The sequence below is a fragment of the Styela clava genome, chromosome 14 (genome assembly GCF_964204865.1).
Source record: "Styela clava chromosome 14, kaStyClav1.hap1.2, whole genome shotgun sequence".
NCBI classification, from domain to species: domain Eukaryota; kingdom Metazoa; phylum Chordata; class Ascidiacea; order Stolidobranchia; family Styelidae; genus Styela; species Styela clava.
In genome coordinates this window covers 2,070,534-2,097,383 of record NC_135263.1, presented here as the reverse complement: position 1 = coordinate 2,097,383, position 26,850 = coordinate 2,070,534, and the positions used below count along the sequence as shown (strand labels likewise).

Genomic DNA, 26,850 nt, shown 5'->3' with positions numbered 1-26,850 from the left:
AAATCTCTCTATGAAGCTATGAACCTAGGAAGAACGGGAGACTTAATACACCTGGAAAACTGAAATCAGTTTACCACCTGGCATTGTGGGCGGCCATGTGTTCCCGTTTGGAACCACTGAGATATAGGCTCTTTCAAACAGGGCACCTTGGGGGTTACTAGGTATCATTGACTAAGACTACGCTAATTTGAAATAAACCTTTTATGGCTCGTGGCCGTGGGTCATGGCCCCTTTCCCAGTGACGTAACAAACTTTTCATCTGCCTGGGGCGAGTTTCTGATAATGCTGCCCCTTATACCTAACTTTGAAAATAATTTTTTAGATAAACAAATCAGAGACATTGTTATACATGAGAATAAGTAAACTTAAGGTCAAATAAGAGTAAAATGTTTGTAATATCATTATTCAAATCACCAAGCAACAAACTCACCCTATAACATGCTGCCCCGTGAACTGCCCCTTTGGCCTCCCTCTAGACATGCCACTGTCCCTTCTGGAGGCCCCCTGTTTACCATTCCAGTGGTATTTATAGCAATATTCTGATTGGTAAATTACAAATCCCATTATGTTCAAACAATTCATGCTTAACAAAGTAAAAACATACAGTGAAATTACCTTATCAAGCAATGAAAGTACTAAAAAACAGGGAGTTTTCTTGTAAAGTGAAAAGTAAAATGATTTTTGTGCCTAGCATTGTGGCCACTCTCTGATTTCTCTGTGGACCACTTTGTTTTCTTTCAGGGCAAACCTGATTTCACGTTGAACAGATAAATTAAAAATGATCTCAAAATAGGAATCAATTTATTACATTTTTCTCTTCCCACAGGTAAAAATTTGGGATCTTCCGTCGGATGGGATCACTGATAATTTCAGTGAAGGACCGATACAAACATTGGCAGAATTCAAGCAAAGACCAGAAAGCATTTCCTTTCATCCAATTGCAGAAAATATTCTGGCTGTCGCTTTTGGCTCTATGATCTATGTTTATGATATTGAGAATGGAAAGAGGGTATTCGGTAAGTTGTTTAAGATTCTTTTCTTGTGTGTTTTCACTCTGACCAAGTATCTAGGCAAGAACACACTGACACATTAGAAGTTACAATTATTTTCGTTTGACACAATGGCCCCTTCATACAGGGTTCCTCAAACTGGGCCATCAGCTCCCTAGTGGGCGACAGAGAGGTTCTTTCAGAACCAGTAGTGAATACCTTCCCAAACTTTTATTATGAAAAATTGATATAAAGTGAATTATTTGTCAGCGTGTTTGCGAATCAGAACCCCCTCTTCCGGAATGTAAAAAAAAAATTTTCGGGGCTCCCGAAGTATGCGAACCAAGATGGCGGACATCGGAATGTAATATGTGTACTAGGTTAGGGTTAGGCCATAATTTTAGGTATAAATACTACGGGAGGCTCTTGGCTTGTCTTCGAACTGATAATAGGACTAAAATAAGGAAAATTGGAAAAAAATTATCGCCTAACCCTAACCTGTTACCCATGTTACGTTCCGATGTCCGCCATCTTGGTTCGCATACTTCGGGAGCACCAAATTTTCTGTATTAGATGTGGCAGTTTTTCGTAGCTTGAAACGCTTTTAGACCCTCTTGATTAAGTTCTCCAGTCCCCAGCCGACCCTGTTAGCTGTTACAGTCTAACTCAGGGGTTCCCAAACTAGGGGTCGTGATCCCAAATTGGGTCGGAGTGATAAATAGGTAGGGTCACAACAAGGTCATGCCGTCTGTGGGGTCGCTGAGGTATGGTAGAGGATGGATGTACAACTCATCTAAGATTTGACAAACCATGTTAAATTTAGCAGTTTGTACCATGGCTTAATGTAAAACAGGCCCATAGGCATCACTCTATGCCAGGGGTCGGGAACCCATGGCTCGCGAGCCATATATGGCTCTTTTGGTGACGGCATATGGCTCCCAGTAAAATCTAATATCCCAAGACTAAGCTTACTATTGTTACGAGATTTCAAACTCTTTTATAGCCAAATTTGACAGGAAATTCCCAATACGTTTGAGAACGCGCGTCCAGCACGTGTCTATGTTGTGTAAGATAATTACCAGACAGGCATTGTGACAAACAAGGGGATTCTGGAACATATATTGTGACATCACAAAGCGATATAGTTTTAAAAACACTACGGAGATGCCTAAACGAAAAAGGGTGATGAGTATCGTAGATTTCAACTTGGGCTGCATGTGAGCAACCGTTCAAGGCCCGCAGCGACTACACGCAGCATCAGAAATCACTTTAAATGTATATTGACATTGTATGTGTTGACTTTTGAGTAAACATTTCAGGCCTGATTAAGTGAAGAAATGTTATATGGCTCGCACGGAAATGCAATTGAAAATATGTATATTTTATGGCTCTCTTGACCAAAAAGGTTCCAGACCCCTGCTCTATGCTCTTGTTATTGAAAATGTAGGTGTTTATTGTGACATCACTGTTGGGTTTTAGCATATTTTACTTATTACCACCACATGACCAAACTCAAAAGTCCAGTGAAAGAAGCTCTAAAGTTTCATGAAAAATATATATATTGACCTGGGGTCGCACTGGACACTTGAAAGTTGTCTTGTGGGTCGTCCTGAAAAAAGCTTGGGAACCCCTGGTCTAACTTGACAATTAGAAATTACAGAACCCGTCTTTGAGAATTCCTGACGCCCTGTTAGGAGCTAAGATAAATATTTTTATTGATTTTGATCAAGAATTGTAATAGAGAACATGAAATATTCTTCTTATAATTTCAAATTCTTGTTTTCTAGAACTGGACACAGGAAGAGACTTGATTCAATGCATATCATGGAAAAAAAATGGAATCCATATTGCGGCCACGACTAAGGTGAATTGAAGTATGGTTGAGAGATACGTTTTAGGGAAATTTACTCAAAGCAAAGTTACGGGCACTCACTCAGAAGTAAAGTAGACTCATCTCTGAGCAAAGTTACAGCACTCTCTCAGAAGAAAAGGTGACTTATCACTGAGCAAAGTTACAAGCACTCACTCAGAATTAAAGAAGACTCATCTCTGAGCAAAGTTACGGGCACTAACACAGAAGTAAAGGAGACTCATCTCTGAGCAAAGTTACGGGCACTCACTCAGAAGTAAGAGAGACTCATCTCTGGGCAAAGTTACGAGCACTCACACAGAAGTAAAGGAGACTCATCTCTGAGCAAAGTTACGGGCACTCACTCAGAAGTAAGAGAGACTCATCTCTGGGCAAAGTTACGGGCACTCACTCAGAAGTAAAGGAGACTCATCTCTGAGCAAAGTTACGGGCACTCACTCAGAAGTAAAAGAGACTCATCTCTGAGCAAAGTTTCGGGCACTCACTCAGAAGTATCGTAAAAGAGACTCATCTCTGAGAAAATTACGAGCACTCACTCAGAAGTAAAGAATACTCATCTCTGAACAAAGTTACGGGCACTCACATAGAAGTGAAGGAGACTCATCTCCGAGCAAAGTTACGGGCACTCACTCAGAAGTAAAAGAGACTCATCTCTGAGCAAAGTTACGGGCACTCACTCAGAAGTAAGAGAGACTCATCTCTGAGCAAAGTTACGGGCACTCACTCAGAAGTACGAGAGACTCATCTCTGGGCAAAGTTACGGGCACTCACTCAGAAGTAAAAGAGACTCATCTCTGAGCAAAGTTACGGGCACTCACTCAGAAGTAAGAGAGACTCATCTCTGGGCAAAGTTACGGGCACTCACTCAGAAGTAAAAGAGACTCATCTATGGGCAAAGTTACGGGCACTCACTCAGAAGTAAGAGAGACTCATCTCTTAGCAAAGTTACGGGCACTCACTCAGAAGTACATGAGACTCATCTCTGAGCAAAGTTACTGGCACTCACTCAAAAGTAAAGAAGACTCATCTCTGAGCATAGTTATGTGCACGCACACAAGAGTAAAGAAGACTCATCTCTGAGCAAAGTTACAGGCGCTCACTCAGAAGTAAAGGAGACACATCTCTGATCAAAGGTATGCGCACTCATTTTAGGAGTAACGGAAACTCATCTGTGAGCAACCTTATGCGCACTCACTCAGAGATGAAGGAGAATCATCTTTGACGAACGTTATTTGCACTTATTCAGAAGTAAAGGGCAACGTTGGGCAACGTTAGAACCATAATGGCTATTGATAGGAAGCTCGAAGCTGGAATATGTGTGGTCATTTATAGTATTCTCAGTCACACGATGCGCTTCAAACAAGGCGAGCAGCTTCACAAACAAAAATAAAAAAAACTATTTTATCTTATCAGGACCGTTATCTTCTTATCTGTGATCCCAGATCTGGGAAGATGATAACATCTGGAGAAGCCCATGCTAATCACAAAGAATCGAGAGTTATCTGGGCAGGAGAGTCAGATAAGGTTTTTACAACTGGATTCTCAAGTGTAAGAATATTTATATTTTTGCTGAGCAGTTGGTTGGGTACGATGAATAGAGATTATTAAATGTATTGTATGATGGACGCTCCAGAAGTGTGTGTGCCAATATGGAGGTAACTAATTTTGTTCACCTACTTTACATCAAGTTGTGTAAAGGGAGTGAAGCCTATGGGCAGGGGGATGTATTCACTTGGCTAACACAGGCAATCCCAGACTCGTCATAGAACTAAAATAAGGGAATCGAAATAAAATAATGCCCTAACCTTAACCTGGTACACACACTACGGGAGTACCGTATGATGAGTGTAGTGTATTCAGATTTTAGTTCTTTTTAGACAAGCTTTAAGTTTAGAATAGGATTTGCATATTTATTGTGGGGAGAGGAAAGCTGACAAGACGACTTAATCATGTAGCCTCTCGTCCAGTTACCAGTCCATGTCGAGTATGGGATTAGTTAGCCAGTTATTGGACACGTAGTGGACATAACGATCGTTTCAATATTATGTTGTTCTTGTTCTTGGACACAGAATAACACACCTAGTGGAAATAATAAAAAAAACGATTTTCTCCTCGAATACTGGACCAATTGCTTTGAAATTTCCAGTGGTTGAAGATAAAATTCTTCCCCAGAAGGCTATTACTTTTATTCATTTTAAATATTTCTGTTAGCTCTGTCAGATTTGTTTTTGTTTGCTATGACGTCATTAAACGTTCTGCGGACATCGGACGCCATTTTGTGTCCTACTGTACTGCTTCGCTCGGTATGAATATATTTGTAGACGGTGATCTGACGGTACGGTAAACCGTACTGTACTGCGAACAGACGTGTCAATATATTTGGGCGTAGCTCTCTTGTTTATTATCAGAAACATGGACTTGATGGTGGAGGAAGCCGTAACAGACCAGTGGTTAATTGAACCACCCTACGATTGAAGTCCCAGTGCATATACTCTTAATTTTAAAGAAAGCGTTCCTAACTTTTATCCGCAGGGTCGACAGAAAGAGCTGAAAGTTTGGGACGTCAGTGGAGAGAAGCCAACATGTCTGCACACTCAAGATTTTGGGTCAGGAACGGGGTGAGTGGAGTTGTATTTTGGTATTTAGAGAATATATTGGTATGGGTGTCACAGAACTCATAGATTTCAGAAAGTCTGGTATACTACTTTTTATGGACAGAGAGAGAGATTTAGTCATCATTCATTCATAGAAGACAGCCCTTTGCTATTTAGACATGACACACTGTAAATCAGGGTCTTGCAGTAGGTAAAGAGTAGAGAGTAGAGCCACAGCTTTCTGTTTATTTATCACTTACTGTTGTCAGATGCATAGACTCCATGGTGGAGAACCCATTCTGCAACGGTAAGGAAAAGTCCAGCAATCATTTGTCACTCAATTATTCTATCATATCCACATCATATCCACATTGATTCATATCCACTTCATAAAAGCACGTAAAGCAGTGCATCACAAAGAAACAAGAGAGCCCACTAGGTGGTGAGCACACATCAGGCAGATCAGGGACTTGTGGGTTGTTATTTTTAGGATAACATTTTGTGTTATGTATGGAATTAGTGGCATATCTCAGGTGTGCACCGATCGCGGTAATAAGTGATTATTTCAAAGGAAAATCAGGCAGAGATGAGGAAGATGAGTTGACTATTTGCGTCATACCTGATGCCTACTTGTTTACAAACTTTAAAATGCATAAACTACACATTATCAATCACAAAATTGAGTTTTATTTGAAGACAGCAATTTTATTTTTCATGTAAGTGCGCCGAGATTTTTATCACTGATAATTTGGCGCCCATGAACAAAAAGGTTTGGAATATATGCCATACAGCCCTGTTAGTTTTAACACTATCAAACATATCATGTGCTCGGATATTTATAATTGCCAACCATCCGCCATTAAAGCTTAACTCAATTCACAATTTATTAAAAACGATTTGAGTCATCTAAATAAAATGGCTGGTGGACTGGCGCGCACTTGTACGTCTTTTAGCTTTTTCCTTAAGTTATGCCCCGTCCTCCAAGTCCTCTGCATTTTGTTAGACCATTTGTTGTCGTTTCGTCATATGTCCGAGTGGCCAAAATAAAATAGATTGACAATTGCACTTCATTACCCACCAGTGTGGCCTAAATATGTGATTAACTCGACTTCATGGAGTTGCACTGCTAACTTTGCTTGAAGGCAATAAATTCCTTAATGGCGTTTCTCTCTGAGTAGCAGAATTCGCACACTTTCAATTTACAGCTAAATAACAAAAGACTTGTTTTCATTTTTCCATGAAGCCGACCCTCAATAATTGTATTATTAAAAAGAACCGTCTGATTAACTTCTAGGATGTGAAAATCACCGCTGAACGCACAGCAATGCTGACCTTGAGTGACAGTTTCCCCAGATTTAATTTCATTTTTCGTGGAGCCAACCCTTGATAATAAACTTCTTTTCACTACTCTCAAACTAAAAAAAGAGTAATCCCACCCCCCGGTATCAGCGCATAAACCATCGTTGTATTATTGAAAATAACTGACCGGTTGACCTTCTGAGACCTAAAATTCTCGCTAAGCTCATGACAATACTGACCTTAAGTGACAGCATTCCCAGTAAACACAATTGTATAATTGAAGCGTTTTATTTACTCTATGCAATAGTCTCTAGAGAATAATAACAAAAAAAATGCATAATGCAACATAAAATTGGCACAGCAAAGCATCTGTCTATGGTAAAGCTAAATAAAGTAGTTATTAGCCTTGAAATACTTTCAAGAAAGGCTCTTTTTGCAAGATTGATTTAATATGCAAATATGATAATATACCGGTGTCCATAATCTCACTTTACAATTTCAATTTTGTTATGAAGTCAGTTCTCAATATATCTTGTATTTTACTTCATTTAATACATCTGTGAGGGCTGAAAAATATATGGTATCGATAAATTCCGATTGCAATTTTATAAAATTTTAAGACTTTATGGACACCCTATATATAGCCACAGTATATTTAAATTAGCTTTTGCGTCACATTTTAAGGTTTTCAAAAAAAACACATTTATGTAATTTTTAGATCAATCAGCCAGAATTAAAATGGACATAACGCACTATCTAAAATCAGGACTAATACATGTACAGTTTATAACCCTTCCAAGAGATGGTCCTTGGTTCATAATTGCAGGAGATCAAAATACTCGATTTTTGGGAATTGTGACGTTAGCTAATTTGGATTTACTATGACAATTTGTCAGAATCAGATTTATTTCCATAAATTTCGACACAAATAATGTGTAATAACAGAATGCGAAAGACATGGACTTCATAATAACATGGTGATCGCTAGAAAAGCAGGAAATATAAAAGTCAGATGAGATCACGAATAAAATGCGAATAGGTATAGGTTGCAATGGAACGATATCCCACAAGTTAACCTTCAAAAGGTTACATGAGCTTCGACTCCAAGGTTGAGACACTGCTCTGAAGCGCACGGGCGACATTTTGAGCATCTGTGATTGTAATATCACATGAAAAATTTTCTGTTTTTTTAGCGATCACCCTGTATATTACTGTAGGTTCTAATCACAAAAATGTTGACTCAGGGATTTGTGATAAATAAGAAGGAATGAATAAACACTTCGGGAATGATTGAAAAGTGTTATCAGGCAAGACAATATAGGTAGCAGAGTAAAGTGGGATGTGTAAACAAGATAATATAATGTAAATTCAATCCTATAAAACAGTGGTCCCAAAGTGGATTGACCATGGGGCCAAAATTAGAAGCAGAAGAATATTCGCAAGGGACAGATACCGGTATGCAGTGTTCCCTCTAAGGTGTGCGCGCGCACACAGCTTTCAGAGGCTGCGCACACGCATAGTTTTACTGTGCACAGACATATTTCGATGTAATGTAACAATATGCTCGGTTGGCAGGTTGAGAAAGTTTGTTGTTGGCCCACTTATTACCCGGTTGGAACGCCAAAATTTCTTCATTGGTTTTTTGCACAAATATCAGCCATTTCCAAAAAGTGCGCAAACACCAAAATTTCTGCGCACACATCTATAAAAAATTAGAGGGAACATTGCTGGTATGTATAATTACGATACCGGTATAAGTGAAATGTTACGAATATACACCTGCTTAAACTGTGATAATGACGTAACAATTGTCATTAAAAGTGTTTAAAAGTTTGTCCGGTCATATTAAATAGTAAGGCGGGCCATAATTGGACCGCGGGCTGCAGTTTGGACCACTGCAAAAAAGGTATAGCTCAATGCGAAACTGTTGGAATTCAAACTATGTTGGTTTTTTGATATTTCGAATGTATGGGTAGGATTTATGGCATAATTTTTGGAATATCAGTGATTGCGTTAAACTTTGTCATCAGTAAAATTTGACATGACTGGAAATTTTAATTTCCTCACTTGCTAAGAGCAAGCTTAAATATAGCAAGAAGTATGTCAGTAGTTGCAACTCTTCTATCAGTATTCTTCCACTTTTAGTTGAGAGCTCGGACCTTTTTTAAAGAAAAATCGTATATGAAATAAATCCTATATCTCATTTAACTTCTATTTAATATTCCATTTTGGGCATCCCATTTCAATTTATTAACGTCTGTTAAAAACCAATGAAAAAAAATAAAAATTTGTTACAGTCAAAATGAAGCACAGTTAACCAATAAACATGTAAATATTCGGCAACTTTTAGAATAAAAATAAAAAAATTAAAAAATCGTGAAACTTTCTGCGAAAGCAAAAATATGTTAAAGCATTAAAAGTAAAAATTACTGCAAAAATGAGCCTTCAAGGGTGTCCTCAATTGTTTAGGGTGTACATAAAGATCTTTTACAATTTCAATATTTCGTTAGGAAGTCAGTTCTCAATATATCTTAACCAAGTTTGTTTAATTTTATCCAGTATTCAGTAAGTTTTTATCCCATATTAACGCACCTGTAGGTAACTATATATGTTATCAGTAAATTTCCTTTGTAATTTAAAATAATTTCAGGACCTAATGAACAACCTGTACGTACAAAGCTAATTTCTTTATTTTCCGAGTTTTAGACTTATCAGACATCCCCTTGAAAGCTCATTTACCAAATTTCGGAATGCAAATATCCAATTTTCCGAAGCGTAGACTCTTTGGCATGATTTTATTGATTTGCATATGCAAATTTTGCTCTTTATTACAGCAATAATGAAGCGTTAGTTGTTACTCAACAGCGCCATCTTCAGGGATGGCCAAAACGAATAATTTATCATTACAAATGCATTTTAAAATATTATTTTTTAAAAATTGAGTATATTACAAAATTGGTCATCTTTGAGAGAGGGATTTACAAAAACTATTGTAAATTATAAAAATTGATTTTCCGATGTAAAATAGTTGAGAAGAGCACTGTTTTCATTTCATATGGTTATTTTAAATAATTCTTAAAATCAAGATATAATTATATCGAAAATACCCAATTTTTAAATTTATTCGAATATTTGTTTATTTTTTGGGTGGTCGATCAGATTTTGAATGCCTAAGCAAAATGACAAAATTTCGAATAAAATATATATAAACCTTTCTTTATTTATTTATTATCGAATTGAACTAATTCTGAATGTATTCAGATATTCGTTTTAGACACCCCTGGTCGGTATTTTTACTTCTCAAACCACCGGTACCCCTTCCTGGTACCGTACCATGCTGTCATTCACGACATTACGGTTCAAACAAGTTGACGTCGGCAGTACTTGCACTGTATTTACATGCGTCGTAATCGGCCCGGAATCAGATGTCGGCGTTCGGACAGTGTTTTTTCTTGGGCTCTGTATAGGCTGGAACGCCGACCTTGAGTTAACTTGTGGATACGATACCGCACTCGAAGGCGCGATGTACGTAGGACCAGTGTGTTGACTTATGGGATACATTTGGTTTTCCAAGTGTCCGCCGTAGTTGTACGGATTCATCCCGCCAACCACTAGAGGCGCCATTTCGTCCATGACCTCGTGGTCGTATGGCCTCTCTCGTGGCATGTAATGGTTATTTGGTGGCAACATAGCGGAATTATTGTTATTCTGATGATTTCTGTAGATATATTCATTCGCTCGGCCATTCATTTGTTGCGGCATGACGTCATATTGCATTTGAATTGGCGGGGTAGCGGGATTATACTGCTGATGTGGAGAGTAATGAAGAGGAGTGTCGGCATAACGAGTTTGTAATGTTCCGCCGTTACTGCTACTCGAGTTACTACCAGGTGAGCTGGTCCGATTCGGGGTGCTGACTTTTCTTGCTTTCTGGTTGTTGTTTATGTAGTTTATTTGCTTTTTATTTTTCGTATTTTTCTTATTTTTATCAGACTTTGAGCCGTTGGCCTGGTCGACCCATCCAGCAGGGTAATGGTTGTGCTGATGCAGGTGCATTGTGGGTGCCATCTCCATGTCAACCATTTGTGTGGTGTCTATGGGAGAACCCGGGACGTAGTCTGGGTTATTTTGCTTGAATTTTTTTCTACGTCTTTGACGATAGCAGACGAAAAACATAACTATCAAAACGATGATAATTATGGCTCCAATACCGGCACCAATAGCCGGATAAATGATTTGAAAATTGCTGCTTTCAGTTGGTGTCGTTTCGGGGTCTACATCGCCGTATAGTTTATCGCCTTCACCTGGCTTGTATTCTTTTACGTCTTTGTCTTTTGTGCCTTTTTCTGTTGGGTTTACATTTTCGCTGCCACTGAGACTCGGTACAACTTGAATTTCTGTGTTATGTACTGGTTTGTTTATCACACTAATCCCTTCAGTACGTACAGAGCCACATAACGTGTCCCTTTCTTCTATATAAGGTGGGTTCCTATCATTTCTACTCCCCAAAGGTAGATGTATACAAATATTATAACTTTTTCCGGACTCTAAACCAAGCACAGTAAACGGATGGGCGATAGGTTTTATCCTCAGTTCTTTCGTATTATCGTGTTCCCCGATTTCGCTCACAGATACAAGCAGTTCTGTGTCTGTTTGTGGAAGTATAATCTCGACTGAATTCTCAGTTACTGAGTCCTGGTTTATCATAAGTTCTGGCTTTGCAGGTGACCTAGTGCTAGGCTTCCTAGTGTATATAGTTGATGTAGTAGTTGTCGTTGGTAGTAAAGAGATTTTGCATTGCGGACCGGTCCAATATCTCGTACATCTGGAAATAAAATAAAAGTTTTAAATTTAGGCTTCTTATGCTGAGCCAGCAAAGTCAATTTAGTCGCGTTTAATTAAATATTCCCATTCAAATTTTTTCCTATGATTTATTGCCAGACGAGAGACCGGAGTTCTGAATATCACAGAGAATTGTTATATGCTTTCTCGATGGCACACGCCATGTACTGAGAATGTTTGAATATATTTTACTCTTATTGACCAAAAAGAAAGCTATTCTAAAATATATGGATACGAGGTCCATAACTGAATGTTCTACCATCATTTTTCCAAAAATTATACGATATTGCGTGACCCACGTGTCTCGTGGGCGCTCCCGAAGTATGTGCACCAAGATGACGCACAACCTGAATCCTAACCTGGTACAAATACTATGTTCAGCGCCATCTTGGTGCACATACTTCTGGAGTTCCCAGATGTGTGCTATCCCATACCATAGGACGTTCCCATGGACAAGCCTGGAAACATTGAAAGCACCCGTGGTATAATAAAAAGAAATTTTGAAAAGAATCTTTATTATTACCTGCACTTAGGTCGTCCATTTGAAAGGTAGCAAGTTCCTTTATGGAAGCAAGGATAAACATCACATGGGTTTGGAGCCCATGGTTTTCTTGGATCACTAGATGTCGTAGTTGCGCTGGTTGTTGTAGTGACTTTTGGCGGGAAATGAGTCTTCGCTAATTCTTCCCTGTGAAGAAGATAAATTATTTTAGTTATCTAGACGAGTATGCCCCATGACTTCTACTTTATGATAGGAGAGTGTGCCACGATATTATAGAACCATGACATTATATTATTAAACGTGACACTCGAAGCAAAAATGTGGCACAATGATACAAAACATGACATTATAAAACAAAATATGACAAAATGACACGAAATAATGGCACCATACTAGTCATGTGGCTTAACAACACCTTTAAAGGCACCAAAGGGAATTGCCCCCTTTCTCTTTTGATAAAATACCAGGGGTGTTGGAGTAGGTGTTCGATAAACATGACATATGATTTAATACCGTGGCACATAATTATGAAAACGTGACGCCACGATGTAAAACTTGACGTCATAACACGAAAACGTAGCAATGTGGTACAAAAATGTGGCAACATGATACAAACTGTGGCGTCTTACCACGAACATGTGACTTGACTCATTTTGAAGGCACGGACATGTCAGGTCTATATCTTTCTATACTTACTCAGTGCACTGGAAATCGTCTGCTGAAAGATCCTCAATTTTTCGGTTTTTCAATTTCGATGTTGCCGAGCATTTTATTCCGTCAGGATTCACAAACGCTTGTCTGAATACGCTATGAAGAAAAAAATACAAAAATTTTATAATTATTTTCCATCGGGATAAATATAAAAAAACCTAATATAAAATCATGTGCAAAGCCCGCGTGTATTCCCATATCCGACACGTATTGGTAACCAGACGAGAGGTCGTGATTCGCCATATAATCGAGCCGTCTTATCGGCTTTCCTCTCCTCCCCCGTGATAAATACCTTCACATATCTAAAGTCGAGCGAATGATCCAAAATAAAGAATTAAGGTGCGGTCCGAATCAAGTACTCAAAAGTTCCGCTTTCGGATCGCGGTTCGCCAGTTGAGTAGCCTTGTTTTAGGATTTAAGCAAACTCATCTTTCGTTTTACTAACAACTTAAATTTTATTTAATTATTTTAATAAAGGAAGTTCAACTAGTTTATACTTTGACGTTTTTATTCTTCCTCGACCAATAATTGGGGGATAATTTACCAATTATATGCTTTTCAGGGAAGATATTGGCCGCTGACATAGAAATAATTATCGCTTTCGGAACAGAAATTAAAATTATTTAATTTTTCGCGATTTTTTTCCATGAAAAATTCGGTCTATTTTTTATATATGTTTTTGTATGCCTTTCGCTCCAAACAATGCGTATAGTATACACTATTAGATAAAGAGCTGCTATAGTTAGGAAAGAATCGAAATACGGTTCGGCTTTGTCTCTCTAATTTATTATTACACCCTGAGGGACATTGAAGTTTAACACGATATGGGTCATCTGCAATGCCAATATAGTCCAAATCTCTAACGACCAAGGCTGAGCAAACAGATCGATTTTTATGGCCGCGGATGAAAATAGATCGGCTTAACAATTATGCATGTGATCTCGCTCAATAATATTTTAAACGAGAATATCGGTCGGAGACCAAAGACTTATCGATCGAAAGTTAGGGGATACCCCAAAACAGCGCTTTTACTCCATAGTGACACCTCGTGTTCCATCACTAATTAATTAATAACTCGCTAATTATACCACATAATTCATCCAAAATCAATAGGCTTCTGGTCCGAGCTATGATGAATGCACATGCAAAATTTGGAGCAGATTCAATCTCGCTTTCGTGAGATATCGCGTGCATCTAACAGACAGACAGACAAACAGACAAATACCTACCAACATACTTACCGATTGAAATCGATAAGTAATTAGGTAGGTGAGGCCAAATCAAAAAGATTCACGTTATCATTAAATAGTAGATCGTTACATAAGAGTGGCTTTTTGTATGATTCCTTTTCAGGTCAAAATGTCTAAAACTATTCGCTATATTGTCATTTATGTACAATAGATGACCTCAGCCATAAATAGTAATTTCTTCACATTCGACACCGACCCAATGCTATATTTTAGGCTAAAATCACGTAAATTATACAAAATTACTTTCTTTAATGTTTTTCAATAAGTCTGGTTGCCTGTGAGTCACAACGAATATGATATGAATAATAGGGATCCATATTCCGCCATTTTGATAATTTACAGCTAGGTTATAGAGGCTAGGTTTTAGATAGATATTTTTCCGGAATTTTCGAAGAATGGGAGAAGGTGGGGGGGGGGGGGTTCTAAACTTTCTTATTGCGAAGTTAGACTGTAACAGCTAGCGGGACCGACCGAAAAACGTGGATTTATAAAAGTCTTGCGGTCCCAAAGCGTTGCAAGCCTAGAAAAATCGCAGTGTGTAATACAGAAAATCCCAACCCAAAGGTACGCCTCTACTGGCGATAACTGAATAAGGTGGATACAGTGGCAAAGTGATTTAGGCGTTGTACGTAACGATTAAAGCCGTAAATCTCAGGTATACGAATCCCACGATAAATACCTATACCTTGGAAAAACATTAAAAAGCTTTTTACTAGTTATGGGTGTCCGGATATTATATTTTAAGAAAATTCGCCGCATGAAAAAAATTCGTTATTTGAGAGTAACCCTAACTCCATAAGCCTAACTGTTTAATCACAAATACTTGTTTTGCAGCAAAATGCTCTTTTGGCGATTTTTCCTATGCGGCAAAATTTCCTACAGCGAATTTTCCGGACACGTGGTTTAACACTGACTATTTTACCTGATATATTGCGGCAGCCAGCTGGCGTCGCATCTACAATTCCAATCGTTGTCCGTCATGTCGAATACGTTGAGTATGACCCCCCTAGGTATGATACCAAAGGGTAGCGAAGTTAGTCCCATTCCATGGATATCCAGGGTTTTGAGTTTTTTCATGTCTGTAAATGTGTCGGCAGGTATCGTCCGGACTCTGTTCAGTGACATGTTAAGAGCTCGAAGACTTGATAGCGACCTGAAATTGAATGCAAGATGTGAATAACTTATACTTACTAAAAATAGCAATACAAGTTAATCGGAGTGTCTTGCTGCACACTAGCTAACGTAGAAGCATATATATCTTTTGCCTTTCTTCTGGAGGAGCTCATGGCCCGACCCTCTGTTCTCATTCCAGTGGTATTCATGTATGGAAAAACTTGGAAATGTGGAAATTCCGTATTTTTTTTTAAGTTGGCCCATTTTTTCGGGACCTAGTTGACAACGATGTATAAATGAGATAAACAATATCGTCCGATTTGAACGAAAACACTATGTTTTTAAATTCACCTCAAGTTTTTGAGTTACATTGTTTGGACTAATGGCCGAAGCGTTTGACCAAAAAAGTAGTTTTTACTCATTAATATCTTCTTGACCAGGGCTTTTGTAAGAGTAAAGATGCGAAAACATCTCACAAAAATATATAAATCACCAATTTAGCCTATAGGCATGTAGATTTCATAACTTGCCACATCGCGTGAGTATCCACAATTAAAAAATAAAGAATTTCTTTTCATCTGTGCAGGCCGCTATTCCCAATACCCTCAATTATACGGAGGGTATAATTGTATATAATTCATTCTAAACGCTCGCGGTAATTATACAAGAAAGCTTAATGTGCCTGCTATTCTGGATGATATATCCAATAAATGTGGAAATATCAGAAATAATTTGCGTGTATGATTTATTTCGAACTGGTCTAGCGCAAGGGTGTGCATCTGCGGCTCGCGGGCCAAATGCGGACGACAATGAAAAAATGTGCGGCCCGCGGCGAAGTTCTAATTTGGAACGGTTAAGGACCCGCGAGACGAGATTTTAATTCCGCATGTCATGACAGCCAAATTTTTTTTTTTTTGGACCGGCTCATGCCTATTTTCACGGTTTATTTAATTATCAAACCGTAGCTAAATTATTCACGTTCCATGTTCAAGCGATGTCGATTATCAAAGGGATTTTAATTAATTTAGCGCGCGGATATTAACATAAAAAACGTGATTAAAAGTCATTAATTAGCGAATTATTGTAATAATGTCGAGGTAATAGTTTCACCGACTCTATTTTTACCCGCTAGTGCTTATTGGATATTACATATTTTTAGTTGAATTTCCCCCCTTCGTCTATTTGTGGTGGGTGCGACATTTTGAAATTTCCAATTGCCAAGTTAGACAGTAACAGATAGAAAGTTGAGACGGAGAAAGTGGGTGTACGGAAAATTGCTAAGTATGATATATAAAATGCTTTTTTACATTTCGAAAACGACCTCCTTCTATGAATGCGCCACTGCATGTGCCCACTGGCTTTAAAAAAGCTATGGTTATATAGGTTTAATCTTAAACCATGCTTACATACTATACGATGGAGGATTGAACCCATAACTGTGAAATATTATTTATTTCACTGCCTCTGTTTAACAGTATTACTTCACAATTAGCGCTCAAAAATTCCGAGCCTTCAACTAAAATTTGAACGATTACTGACAGGAAAATGGCAAACGACAATTGGTTTTCTAACAGCTTTTCTATACAGGGTGTCCAAAAAAAGTCGCCCACTTTTATATCAATAACAATTAAAATTTCTTTGTCTTTGTTTATTATTAGTTCTTATTGTGCCTGTAGGTCTCATTTATTATACATTAAAATTTCATCAAAATTACAAATATTATTACCATAAAATCGGGCGACGTTTTTGGGCACCCTGTCAACGATGGGGGGTCGCTCATTAAACCCATCACTGTGAAATATTATTAACTTTACTGCTTCTATTTAACAGCATCACTTTACAAATAGCAACAAAAATCGTGCGCTTAGTACTTCAGCACAGCCTGCATTTTTTCTTTATAATTGACCGCGCAAAATTCGCCGAGATTACCCGTAATGCTGGGTTATTGGGAATAATTCTCGAGGAATTCGCTGACATCACGCATTAGAAGCGTAAATAAAGCGAAAACAAATTATTTTTGTGTTAATTTAACAAAATGGCTTCTAAAATATTTTATGTGTGTGTATTTTTAGAAAATTTATTTACGCGGTCGTTATGGCTCTGTTTAGGAAGATGCTAATAGAATATAGAATACTTGCTATTTTTTTTTGTAAAATGTTATTTTAAATAAAATTGAGAATATATCGTGCTTTTTTATTCAACGTATTTGTACGCCGTTCGCTCGACACTAGGCTCTGCACAGCAAGGTGGCATACTATTTGAGCCGGCGATGATATCAAGTTTAACTTAGGGGCGTGCAATAGTTTTTGTCGGTGGGCCATATGGGGGGAGGGGGGTTCTGAATTTTTTTTTTGCTAAGTTAGATCGAAACTGCTAGCGGGTCCGATCGAACGCTGGAATACGCGTGTTTTTATTAGTTTTGGGGGTTTAAAAAGCATTTCAAGCTACAGAAAACTGCTATCTATGATACAGAAAAATGATTTTGGGGGGTTCGACTGTACCCAAATTCGGACATACAGTGAAATTAGCAAAATAAAAAAATTCATGTATTTTATGCTTGATCGGGAAAAGTCTGAGTGTTGACAAAGAATAGCTTGATGGCCGTGTTGTCGACCGCCTGTTGCACACTCCCGGTCTAACAATTTAAAATATTCTTAATTTTGAATTCTCTGCTACCCACTTAGAGGTTATAAACATATTATCACGTTTTCGTAAACTTTCGAGATTTGTTTAGCAACTTACTAGAAAACACCATATAAAGAAGTATTGCACTTACTTTATCACGAGCGGGACGGCGGTAAGTCTATTCTTGCTGATGTCAAGTTGTGTGAGTCGGCTCGTGTCATCGAAAATTGATGTTCGAAGCTGAGTCAGACGGTTGTCCTGAAGCTAAAACAAAGAAAATAGAAACTTGTAAAAAATCTCTCCAAATAAGCATTTTGGGGTCTATATGATAAGGTTGAGCCGCAGATTTTCTTTTTATATTACCATCAGGGCGAGGCCAGGGCGGGACCCCGATTTAAAAAGTAAAAATAGCTAAAACAAAGAAATATAAACTTGTAAAATATCTTTCCGAATAAGCGTTTTAAATTCTGTGATGAGACGCCCCAACCCATTTTATATTAACATGTCCAAATCATGACCTATGTTGTTTAGACTTAGAGTGAAATATTTGTAATTATTTTATAAATACCGCTTTTGCGCCTTGGTATTCATAAACTCTTCATACAAATAATTTTAAATACTGTATAACCTAACATAACTCATTGTAGCTGTTATTTGTATTTCATCACTTCCTATACCGTGACCAGTTCAGGGCGTTGTGCGATGCGAAATTTTTTTTATTTGCTTTTCAACACCAAGGATGGTAAACTATTTATCATAAACAGTTTTCATCGTCTCGATTTTTGGCACAAACACATCTATTTGGACAGCGATAGCTTCCCTCAGACCTTCGTTACTAACCACCAATTATCGTAGGGCTTTCCAAACTGGCGGTCGCGACCCCACAGAGGGGCGCTCAGCGGATTTTAGAGGTCGCAAAGGAGTACACTAATTTCACATAAACTGCTTTATCTATTGTACTTTTTTAGACTTTTTATTCGAAACACAAATATTAAAACTAGTGTACACCATGAATCTCACAATTTCGATAGAATACATAGGCCCAGAGAACCGACGCGCTTGCATAACATTGCAGACAGGGGCCGCGGAAAATTTTATTATATTGAAAGGGATCGCGAGCTTAAACGTTTGGGGAGCTCTGTCTTGACCAGTGGTCTTCGAACGGGGTCCCATCAACCCTTTGGAAAAGCAGACGCCAGTCTTTTATAGGATGCGCAGCACCTATTTCATTTTAATACTTACAAATAATACTTCAGAAATTTTAACATTCGCCCATTTATCTTGTAATCATGAAATTGAATAACCATGTCCTGATAACCTAATCCTAATCTGGTACACACACTACAGGAGTACCAACTTACCATTAAATGCTCCAGATTTACAGTCGAGAGTGTCATGTCAGGTATCGATCGTAGCATGTTATGTCCAAGGTCTAGTAATAGCAAGTTGGATGTATTGATAAGTCGAGGAAATGAGACGAGTTTGTTGTTCCGTAATTTCAATTCGACGAGATTCGGTAAGTTGTTGAACGCTCCATTTGCAATGTATGAGATTTGGTTTCCTTGGAGATAAATACGAGCCAGATTGTTGAGACCTGAAACAAGATGGCGTCGTTCGTTAGATATTTTTTGTATGCATGTCTGGTAAATTAGGGTTTTTACACGGCTATCTTACCAAATTCGCTATGGACAAGGCTATGTAGATGCAGCAACTGATATGCAAAAAAGTTGCTATTAATGGAAGGATTACGTCACGGGTCACACTGCTTTATAAGATGTAAAAACGTCTAATTAAAATGGTTGTATTATTTTCATCGTCATAGAATCCACCTCTCAGTTAGTTCTTGGGCGTAAAGAAAACAACAAGATGGCGGCGATTCGAAATTTTCGTCTGAATCGATTCGAATTGCCCAGCCCTAGTTAAAACACAATGATAATGACCAAATATAAACATTCCGCTACTTTCGAAATTCATAGACACGTATTTTGTTCTGCTTGCCTGGAACCATGTTTGGAGGTAATTTGCAAAAATCGTACCTTGAAACATGTCAGCTGAAATGCTTTTGATTTCGTTATCTTGTAGAATTAAGTTTTCCAGAAGACGAAGTTGACTGAATATTCCTTTCCATAGTGAACTGTCTGAAATCTTGTTGCCAGATAAATCCAATAGTTTTAGGTTCTGAAATAAATAATGTTTACCTTTGAACTCCATTGATAAAAGTATACACACAGACAAGAGGTGAGAATTTAAAAATTGAGACAGTCGAAGAAAAAAAAACGATCTTGCATCTAAGTATCTATAATCTATTATTTCTTTTGACTATCCATTTGAATTTATGTGAATCAATATATAAATCCTGTTTTTGGTCTCAAATACTTCCACAATTACTAGCATTCTTTACTTATTTAGTATTAGGGTATTTTACATATTTATATTGGAATATATTTCGAATGTGTATAAGTCAGAGTGGCAGTAGCACATACGGATAGTTATTCAATAAAGATAAAACAACAAATTGTTTTCGCGCGTAAGGTATAGATGGAGAATTTAAAATAGGCAAAAGGAGGAAGCAAAAAGGTTGGGAACTACTGACCCACAAAATATGAAACAAATAAATTAATCACACTCACCTTTAGATTCGCTATTGCTCTTGGATTAATCCTTGTAATATTATTATGAAATAAATAAAGTTTTTCGATCGACGGTGAAAAATCCATGGGAAAATATGTCAATGCTTTATGATTACAAAACGCCGTATTGGCAGCTTGGCAAGAACATTTTGCGGGACAATTCGCGCCGTTTGTGCCGTTTCCCATCAATATTAATGATAATATTATGATTGCGGCTCGACTCGTTCTGTCTAAATAATAAATTTTCCATAACAATGAACTTGATATTTTTCGTCTGCGATTTATCGTTTGTATTCTTCGGTCACAATTACCAAAGTCAATAAATCCTTGTTTGCTTTGTGATCTCATACTTGCATTTTGCGTGCAAGATATTTCCATTATTCCTTCTCTTTGATGTCACAATGGACTGAAGAAAAGCAGACGACAGCGTTTTATAGGATATGGGAGGCTTGTTTTGTTCCGCTTCATAAGCAATTACTGAACGACTGAAAGCCTAGCTAGGTCAATAAAACTGCAAATAAAAATATAACAGTCAGCAATCGCCATAGAAATACAAACGTTTTTTTATTGAAACGTCTTTTCATTACTGTTTTGCTTGGTTAGAAGCGTATAGTGTTAATTTCGCGTTCTCGTGGTAGTGATTCGCTTAATTTATTTTTTGTAATAAAGTTAGGAATCTCCCGGGGAAACAAGTTGTAATTGTATTATACTGCTTTTATTAGATCGGTTTGATTCGTGTAAGGACTCCATAGAAATTACAATTTAATCAAAATTTGAAAAAGAGAAAATATGAAAACTGATTTTTTTTGCTAATCATAAAAAATGCCAAGTTTTTAGAGTGTATAAGGTGTCCATAAAGTCTTCAAAATTGCAAAGGAAACTAATCGATAGTTCGATACTATTAAATTGTTTTGGCCCTCACAGATGTAATAAATGAAGTAAAAATACTTGAACAATAACTAATTAAAAAACAACAAACCTGGTTAGAATATTGAGAACTGACTTCATAATAAAATTGAAATTGTAAAGTGACTTAATGGACACCATGTATTTGTATTATATTATACGGGTTTTATTAGAGAGTTCACTCTATATTCCAGAGGATTTGAGTTAACAGACATTACAATCACAATTTTATGAAAATTATTGAGTTTTACTGCTCAGTACGCGAAAGCACAATGTATTACTGTAACTTTCGTTTGACTAAAGTCAAATTTAAAGACTCCCTCAGAAATCATAATTAAAAACGATTTTAACAAATAATTATTTCATAATTTCACCGCCAAAAATAGCAAATTTCATAGAACAACATTATTTTAAAAAAAATTATTATTTGGTCATCTATAACAGCGACTGGCGTTTTATTTCAACATATTTAGAAAACACAAATCTTGCTGCATATCAACACGTAATATTAATTCCTTTGACCAAAGTTAAACTTCTTAAGACAAATACAGGTTGTCCATAAAGTCTCGTTACAATCTCCGCAGAGATGTTGTGTGCCTTACTCAGTGTTCTTTTAAAAAGCCCGTAGTTATGCGTTCACAGTAACTCATAACTATACATATACCGAACTGAAATATAAATACGTCTTAAAATTTTGAGCTATAGAAGTTCTGATTGAGATTAGGATGTTGACATTTCTGATAGGATTTTACTCAAATGTAAGTAAAAAGGAAAAGCTATGCGACTACAAATATAAAACGAAACTATCAACATTTGCAATCACAATAACGATTACAATTCCGACTATGACCGAAAGACAACAAAGATGTGAACAGATTAAGATTAAGAAAATCCAAATCTATCTCTGATACTAAACCGCGGAAATCCTTTTAAAAATCGTGAGAGTCAAAGCTGCTTTCAGTTGGCAAAAAAAAGACAAATTATTATTTTAAAATTTTCAAACTGTGTTTCGCGGAATATATTAATGGGATATAGAATAGAAAATGAGAAAATTCGTAACAAAAAAAAATGAGAATAAAATTTTTTTATAAAGAAAAAGCTACTAGAAAAACAAAAAAAATCCACTTTGATAGTTAGAATGAAAATTGCAACCCTGTTGCAAATAAAAGCATCATCAATCATTACTACTACCATCTAATTTAACTTAATTTAATAACAATTTTTAATAGATTTAGGGCACATCTGAAGGTGCTCCCGAAGTATGCGAACCAAGATGGTGGACATCGGAACGTAACATGGGTAACAGGTTAGGGTTAGGCCATAATTTCTTTCCAATTTTCCTTATTTTAGTCTTATTATCAGTTCGAAGACTAGCCAAGAGCCTCCCGTAGTATTTATACCTAAAATTATGGCCTAACCCTTACCTAGTACACATATTACATTCTGATGTCCGCCATCTTCTTTCGCATACTTCGGGAGCACCCATTTGAAAATGTTCTGTGGCACAGCAGTAGGTCATTGCCCACTGATTGAAAACCGATGCTTCAAGCATTAAGCCATAGCGCCAATAGCTAAGCCCGATGCAATTTGCACCAGGGAATGACGCTCATAAGTTAACACGAGTTAACCTCGCTTAGTTTAAAATATACAAAATGTAATCCTGTTTCGCTCGTAACTTGAAGTCGTTCAATCTCCCTTGCAATCCTTCAATTATAGGAAATCCCTGTTTATATTAGCGGGAGGTTTTGGAAAATCGTTTAAAACTTTAGGGGGGTGTTCACCCCCTTATAGGGGGGTGTAGGGAAATCACTGGTTGGGATAATACTTTCCGTCGCTTTGTTACCCATAGTGGGTTTACGGGTTCGAATCTAGCGGGAGATAGTTATGAACGAGAGGGGGTACATTTTGTCATTTCCCCCGGACTGTTTTATGGATGAGAACATCACGCACAGAAAACAGACAAAGTAACATTTTAGCGAAATTTAATATTTCGCGCTAAAACTTAGTAATATAGGTAGAAATTCCTTCGGCTCCAAGAGAGCATAAAAGGTGATAATATAATTGATAAAATATGAACGAAAGACCAGGAGAGCAAACAAAAACTGACTAAGGTTTAAAATATACAAGATTTTTGTAAAGGAATGTTGCCCTAAAAATCAGGGGTTCTCAAACTTTTGGAGTTATGGAGCAAGGGTTGACTATTATTTAAGGAGCCCTACAAATTAAGTTATATTAATAAAAAACACATTGTTACTTGCCAACGAATGTTCCTGAGTAATTTAAAATCATTTTGTTCAACGAATCAAATGTATTAACCGATTTCAAATTTTATTAATGCCGTTGTTACTTCTTTGGACAGTTACAAAATTAGCAAAGTCAGTTCTTAGCTCGCGAGGATCCTAGGTTTCTCCATCGAATCTCTGGGGGCTGGGGGTATGTAGGGAGCACTTCGGGAACCTAAGACCTAAATGATACCGAAACTAAGTAGCCACATGCTCACAACTCACGCAGCCGCACCTTCTGTTTCGGGGAAGACAGATTGTTTTTCCATATTATATTTGTTTCATATTTTTTCCGCGTGTGAAAAATTTCAAAATCAGATTATTTTCGCATGTACATGAAATTTCATCGAAACGAGCGGATTTGTACTATTTTGGGTTAAAACTAAGAGCATTACTGACCGATAGGATTAGAATTTATAAAAAAGTGACCGTCAGAAATATTTTTTGAGGAACATCAACAAACAGATATATATACAAGAACGTGACGAGTGCTTGGATTATGCAGTTTCGAACGAGCTGAGAAAAACATTCTCTATCGGATTTAACTTTGAGTTGTCAGCACTCTATGACTGACCGACCGCGCTAAAGCGGTTTTATTTTTCAAATGATGACAGAAGCGATTCTTTTTTCTTTACAGTTGTTTACGTCTTACTGAATTATCTCACTATTTTTATTTTCCGCGCATCGACTGAAAACGGCGAGTTTCTAAATCATATGCTCACTCTATGCCCTTGCTTGAAGTTTTTTTTTACCCCCCCCCAGAAGCAGGGGCGTAGCCAGGAATTTTCAAAGGAGGGGAGGGGGGGTTCAAATTTTGAATTGTCATGTCAGATCGTAACAGCCCGCCGAAAACGTGGACTTGCACGAATCTTGTGAGTCTATAGAGCAGCGGTTAACAACCGGGGGCCCTCGGTCCCCTAAGGGGGCCACAGAGGGGTTAGAGGGGGGCCACAAGGATGGGCTGAAATCTGAATTTACTTTTCACTTTAAAAGAAATCTCACAGTTTTTCCTAGTTTGCTGCTCAACAAGGTTATTTCGCAGGGTATTTTCGCTCTCTTTTGTGCAAATTGTTTTAACATAATGGGATTTGGAATCTATCAATGAAAATAACCCTATTAATACCTCTGGAATATTAAAGTGGGGGCCATGAGTGCTAAAAGCCTCCGAAAGGGGACCACGAGTCATAAAAGGTTGAGAACCACTGCTATAGAGCGTTTCAAGTCTAATTGTTATGCATGATGCAGGAGAAGTTTTTTTTTTACGTTTCAAAATGGGAGGGAGGCCGACCCGCAAAGCAAACCATGAATTCATTTTGGTCGGCGAAGTTAGGTCTTGATTAAATGAACTTAATGGTCAGGAATTTTGTGAAAAAATGCATAATACAATTCGTACCATCGGACCATGCGCACATGGGATTAAAAACTGTTAAAACATCCATTTCTTTCTTTAATCAAATCGACGTTTCCAAATAATAACCACCATATCCATGCACCAACCTAATTTACTATAAGATATATAGAGTGTACGGGGCTCCCGAAGTATGCGAACCAAGATGGCGGACATCGGAATGTAATATGTGTACTAGGTTGGGGTTAGGCCATAATTTTAGGTATAAATACTACGGGCAGACGGGAGGCTCTTGGCTAGTCTTCGAACTGATAATAGGACTAAAATAGGGAAAATTGGAAAAAAATTATCGCCTAACCCTAACCTGTTACCCATGTTACGTTCCGATGTCCGCCATCTTGGTTCGCATACTTCGGGAGCACCGAGTGTACTTCCGACTAGCATCGACCGCCCTCAAGCTTAAAAGCATTCAAGCATTTTTTTCTTACGTTATTACATAAATATCTACCAACAAGCATAAACCATCTTGATTTCTTATATCTATATGATACAATATGCCATGGTAGTAATTTGTAGGAGTATTTTTTTTATATAAATGAGGGAAATAACGCTGAGAACTCCTGTTTCTATATCTTTATCTATTTCTGTTTCACATTCACTCAACTCGACTATGTTACAACATTATTTTATTGAATCACCAAGCTTTTAGCTCTAACCATAATCGCATAATTAAAGATACAGCGTACCGTTTTCAATGTAACTTTTCATAATTACTATCTACCAGAATTCACCATCCTTAACCAATATATGAAATAGAATATATATATAAACCTAGCTAAGCTGATCATTTATCTAATAACTATCATTAAATTTAGTTAGTCTTATGAAATGACATAGAGACCGCAAATTGTTCCGTTGGCGTCATAAGTCCCGCCTTAATTAGTGATCTCAAGGACGAGACGCGTTCTGTGGCCGAAAACGTTTATAATTGCTACCTTTTCATTTTATTCTATTTCGGTACTATTTCACAAAAAGAGTCATGTAAATTCGGTTTAGGACTTATACCGGTTAACCGGTCAATTGATGGTAGATGGTTAACGAATAATCATTTTCAAGTAATTATCCAATCTTAGGATGTTACCGGTTCCCCGAACTTAGATGGGTAAAAGTCGACCAATTTTTAATGGTTAACGGTTCATCGATTATAAACATTTGCTGGTTAACCGATTTTAACTGGTACCCGGTTAATCGATTTTACATATTCATCGTTCAACCAATAGTGAATGGTTACGGTCAACCGAGTTTAAATGGTTGTATGTATATATGTATGTATGTTTATTTGCCCCAAAATGTAACAGTATCTGCATAATAATTAAACAGTGTAAAAGAAAGCCGAGGTCGTTTTTAAACTTTCCGCAATCGTCGTATCGTTTTCTTACTCTTGCCACATTAAATGTACCGGATGGATTTTCACTGTTCCATACACTTAGAAGTGACACTTGATAGCCTTAACCAAACAGATTTTCCGATTTTGGCCAAGGTTCGACAGAAGCGTAATCGAGCGTTTACATGGGGTCGGGGACTCGCAAAATTGTGATATTATGATTTATTTTTGTAAAATCCCGCAGGGTCAGGGCTCACCAGAATGAAATGATGTACAGGGTGTATATAAAGTTCCTTTACAATTTTATTATAGGATCAGTTCTCAATATATCTCAACCAGGTTTGTTGTTTTTAAATCAGGAATTGTTCAAGTATTTTTACTTCATTCAATACATCTGTGAGGGCTAAAACAATTGCAATTCCCTTTGTAACTTGAAAAAAATGAGAACTTTATGCTCTTGTTTTAGTGAGTCACACGATTGAGTTACCTGTTTTGCCCAGTTACT

The 26,850-nt window shown here is 37.4% G+C and overlaps 2 protein-coding genes across 2 annotated transcripts in view; one reads left to right on the top strand and one right to left on the bottom strand.

Moving 5' to 3' along the window:
* LOC120340591 (coronin-7-like) overlaps window positions 1–26,850 on the top strand; it is a 105,196-nt gene that overhangs the window by 2,546 nt on the left and 75,800 nt on the right. Inside the window, exons 3-6 of the mRNA XM_078120232.1 lie at window positions 827–1,016; window positions 2,777–2,853; window positions 4,273–4,407; window positions 5,392–5,477. Coding sequence (XP_077976358.1) covers window positions 827–1,016; window positions 2,777–2,853; window positions 4,273–4,407; window positions 5,392–5,477 — 488 coding nt within the window. The remainder of the gene's footprint in view (window positions 1–826; window positions 1,017–2,776; window positions 2,854–4,272; window positions 4,408–5,391; window positions 5,478–26,850) is intronic.
* Window positions 7,022–20,954, bottom strand: LOC120340590 (uncharacterized). Its single transcript, XM_039408888.2, has 8 exons — window positions 20,426–20,954; window positions 19,832–19,973; window positions 19,157–19,389; window positions 17,947–18,059; window positions 14,980–15,210; window positions 12,793–12,903; window positions 12,118–12,282; window positions 7,022–11,577 (listed from the first exon to the last, which is right to left on the bottom strand). Exons 1-8 carry the CDS (start codon window positions 20,801–20,803, stop codon window positions 10,053–10,055), a joined length of 2,898 nt encoding a protein of 965 aa, XP_039264822.2. The 5' UTR covers window positions 20,804–20,954; the 3' UTR covers window positions 7,022–10,052.

Coding starts and splice junctions, on each gene's coding strand:
- LOC120340590 (XM_039408888.2), bottom strand. CDS start 20,803: ATGGAAATATCTTGCACGCAAAATGCAAGTATGAGATCACAAAGCAAA. Junction 18,060..19,156: donor TAAATCTGGAGCATTTAATG/GTAAGTTGGTAC, acceptor TCTTTGTTTTAG/CTTCAGGACAACCGTCTGAC. Junction 11,578..12,117: donor AATGGACGACCTAAGTGCAG/GTAATAATAAAG, acceptor TTTTATTTCCAG/ATGTACGAGATATTGGACCG.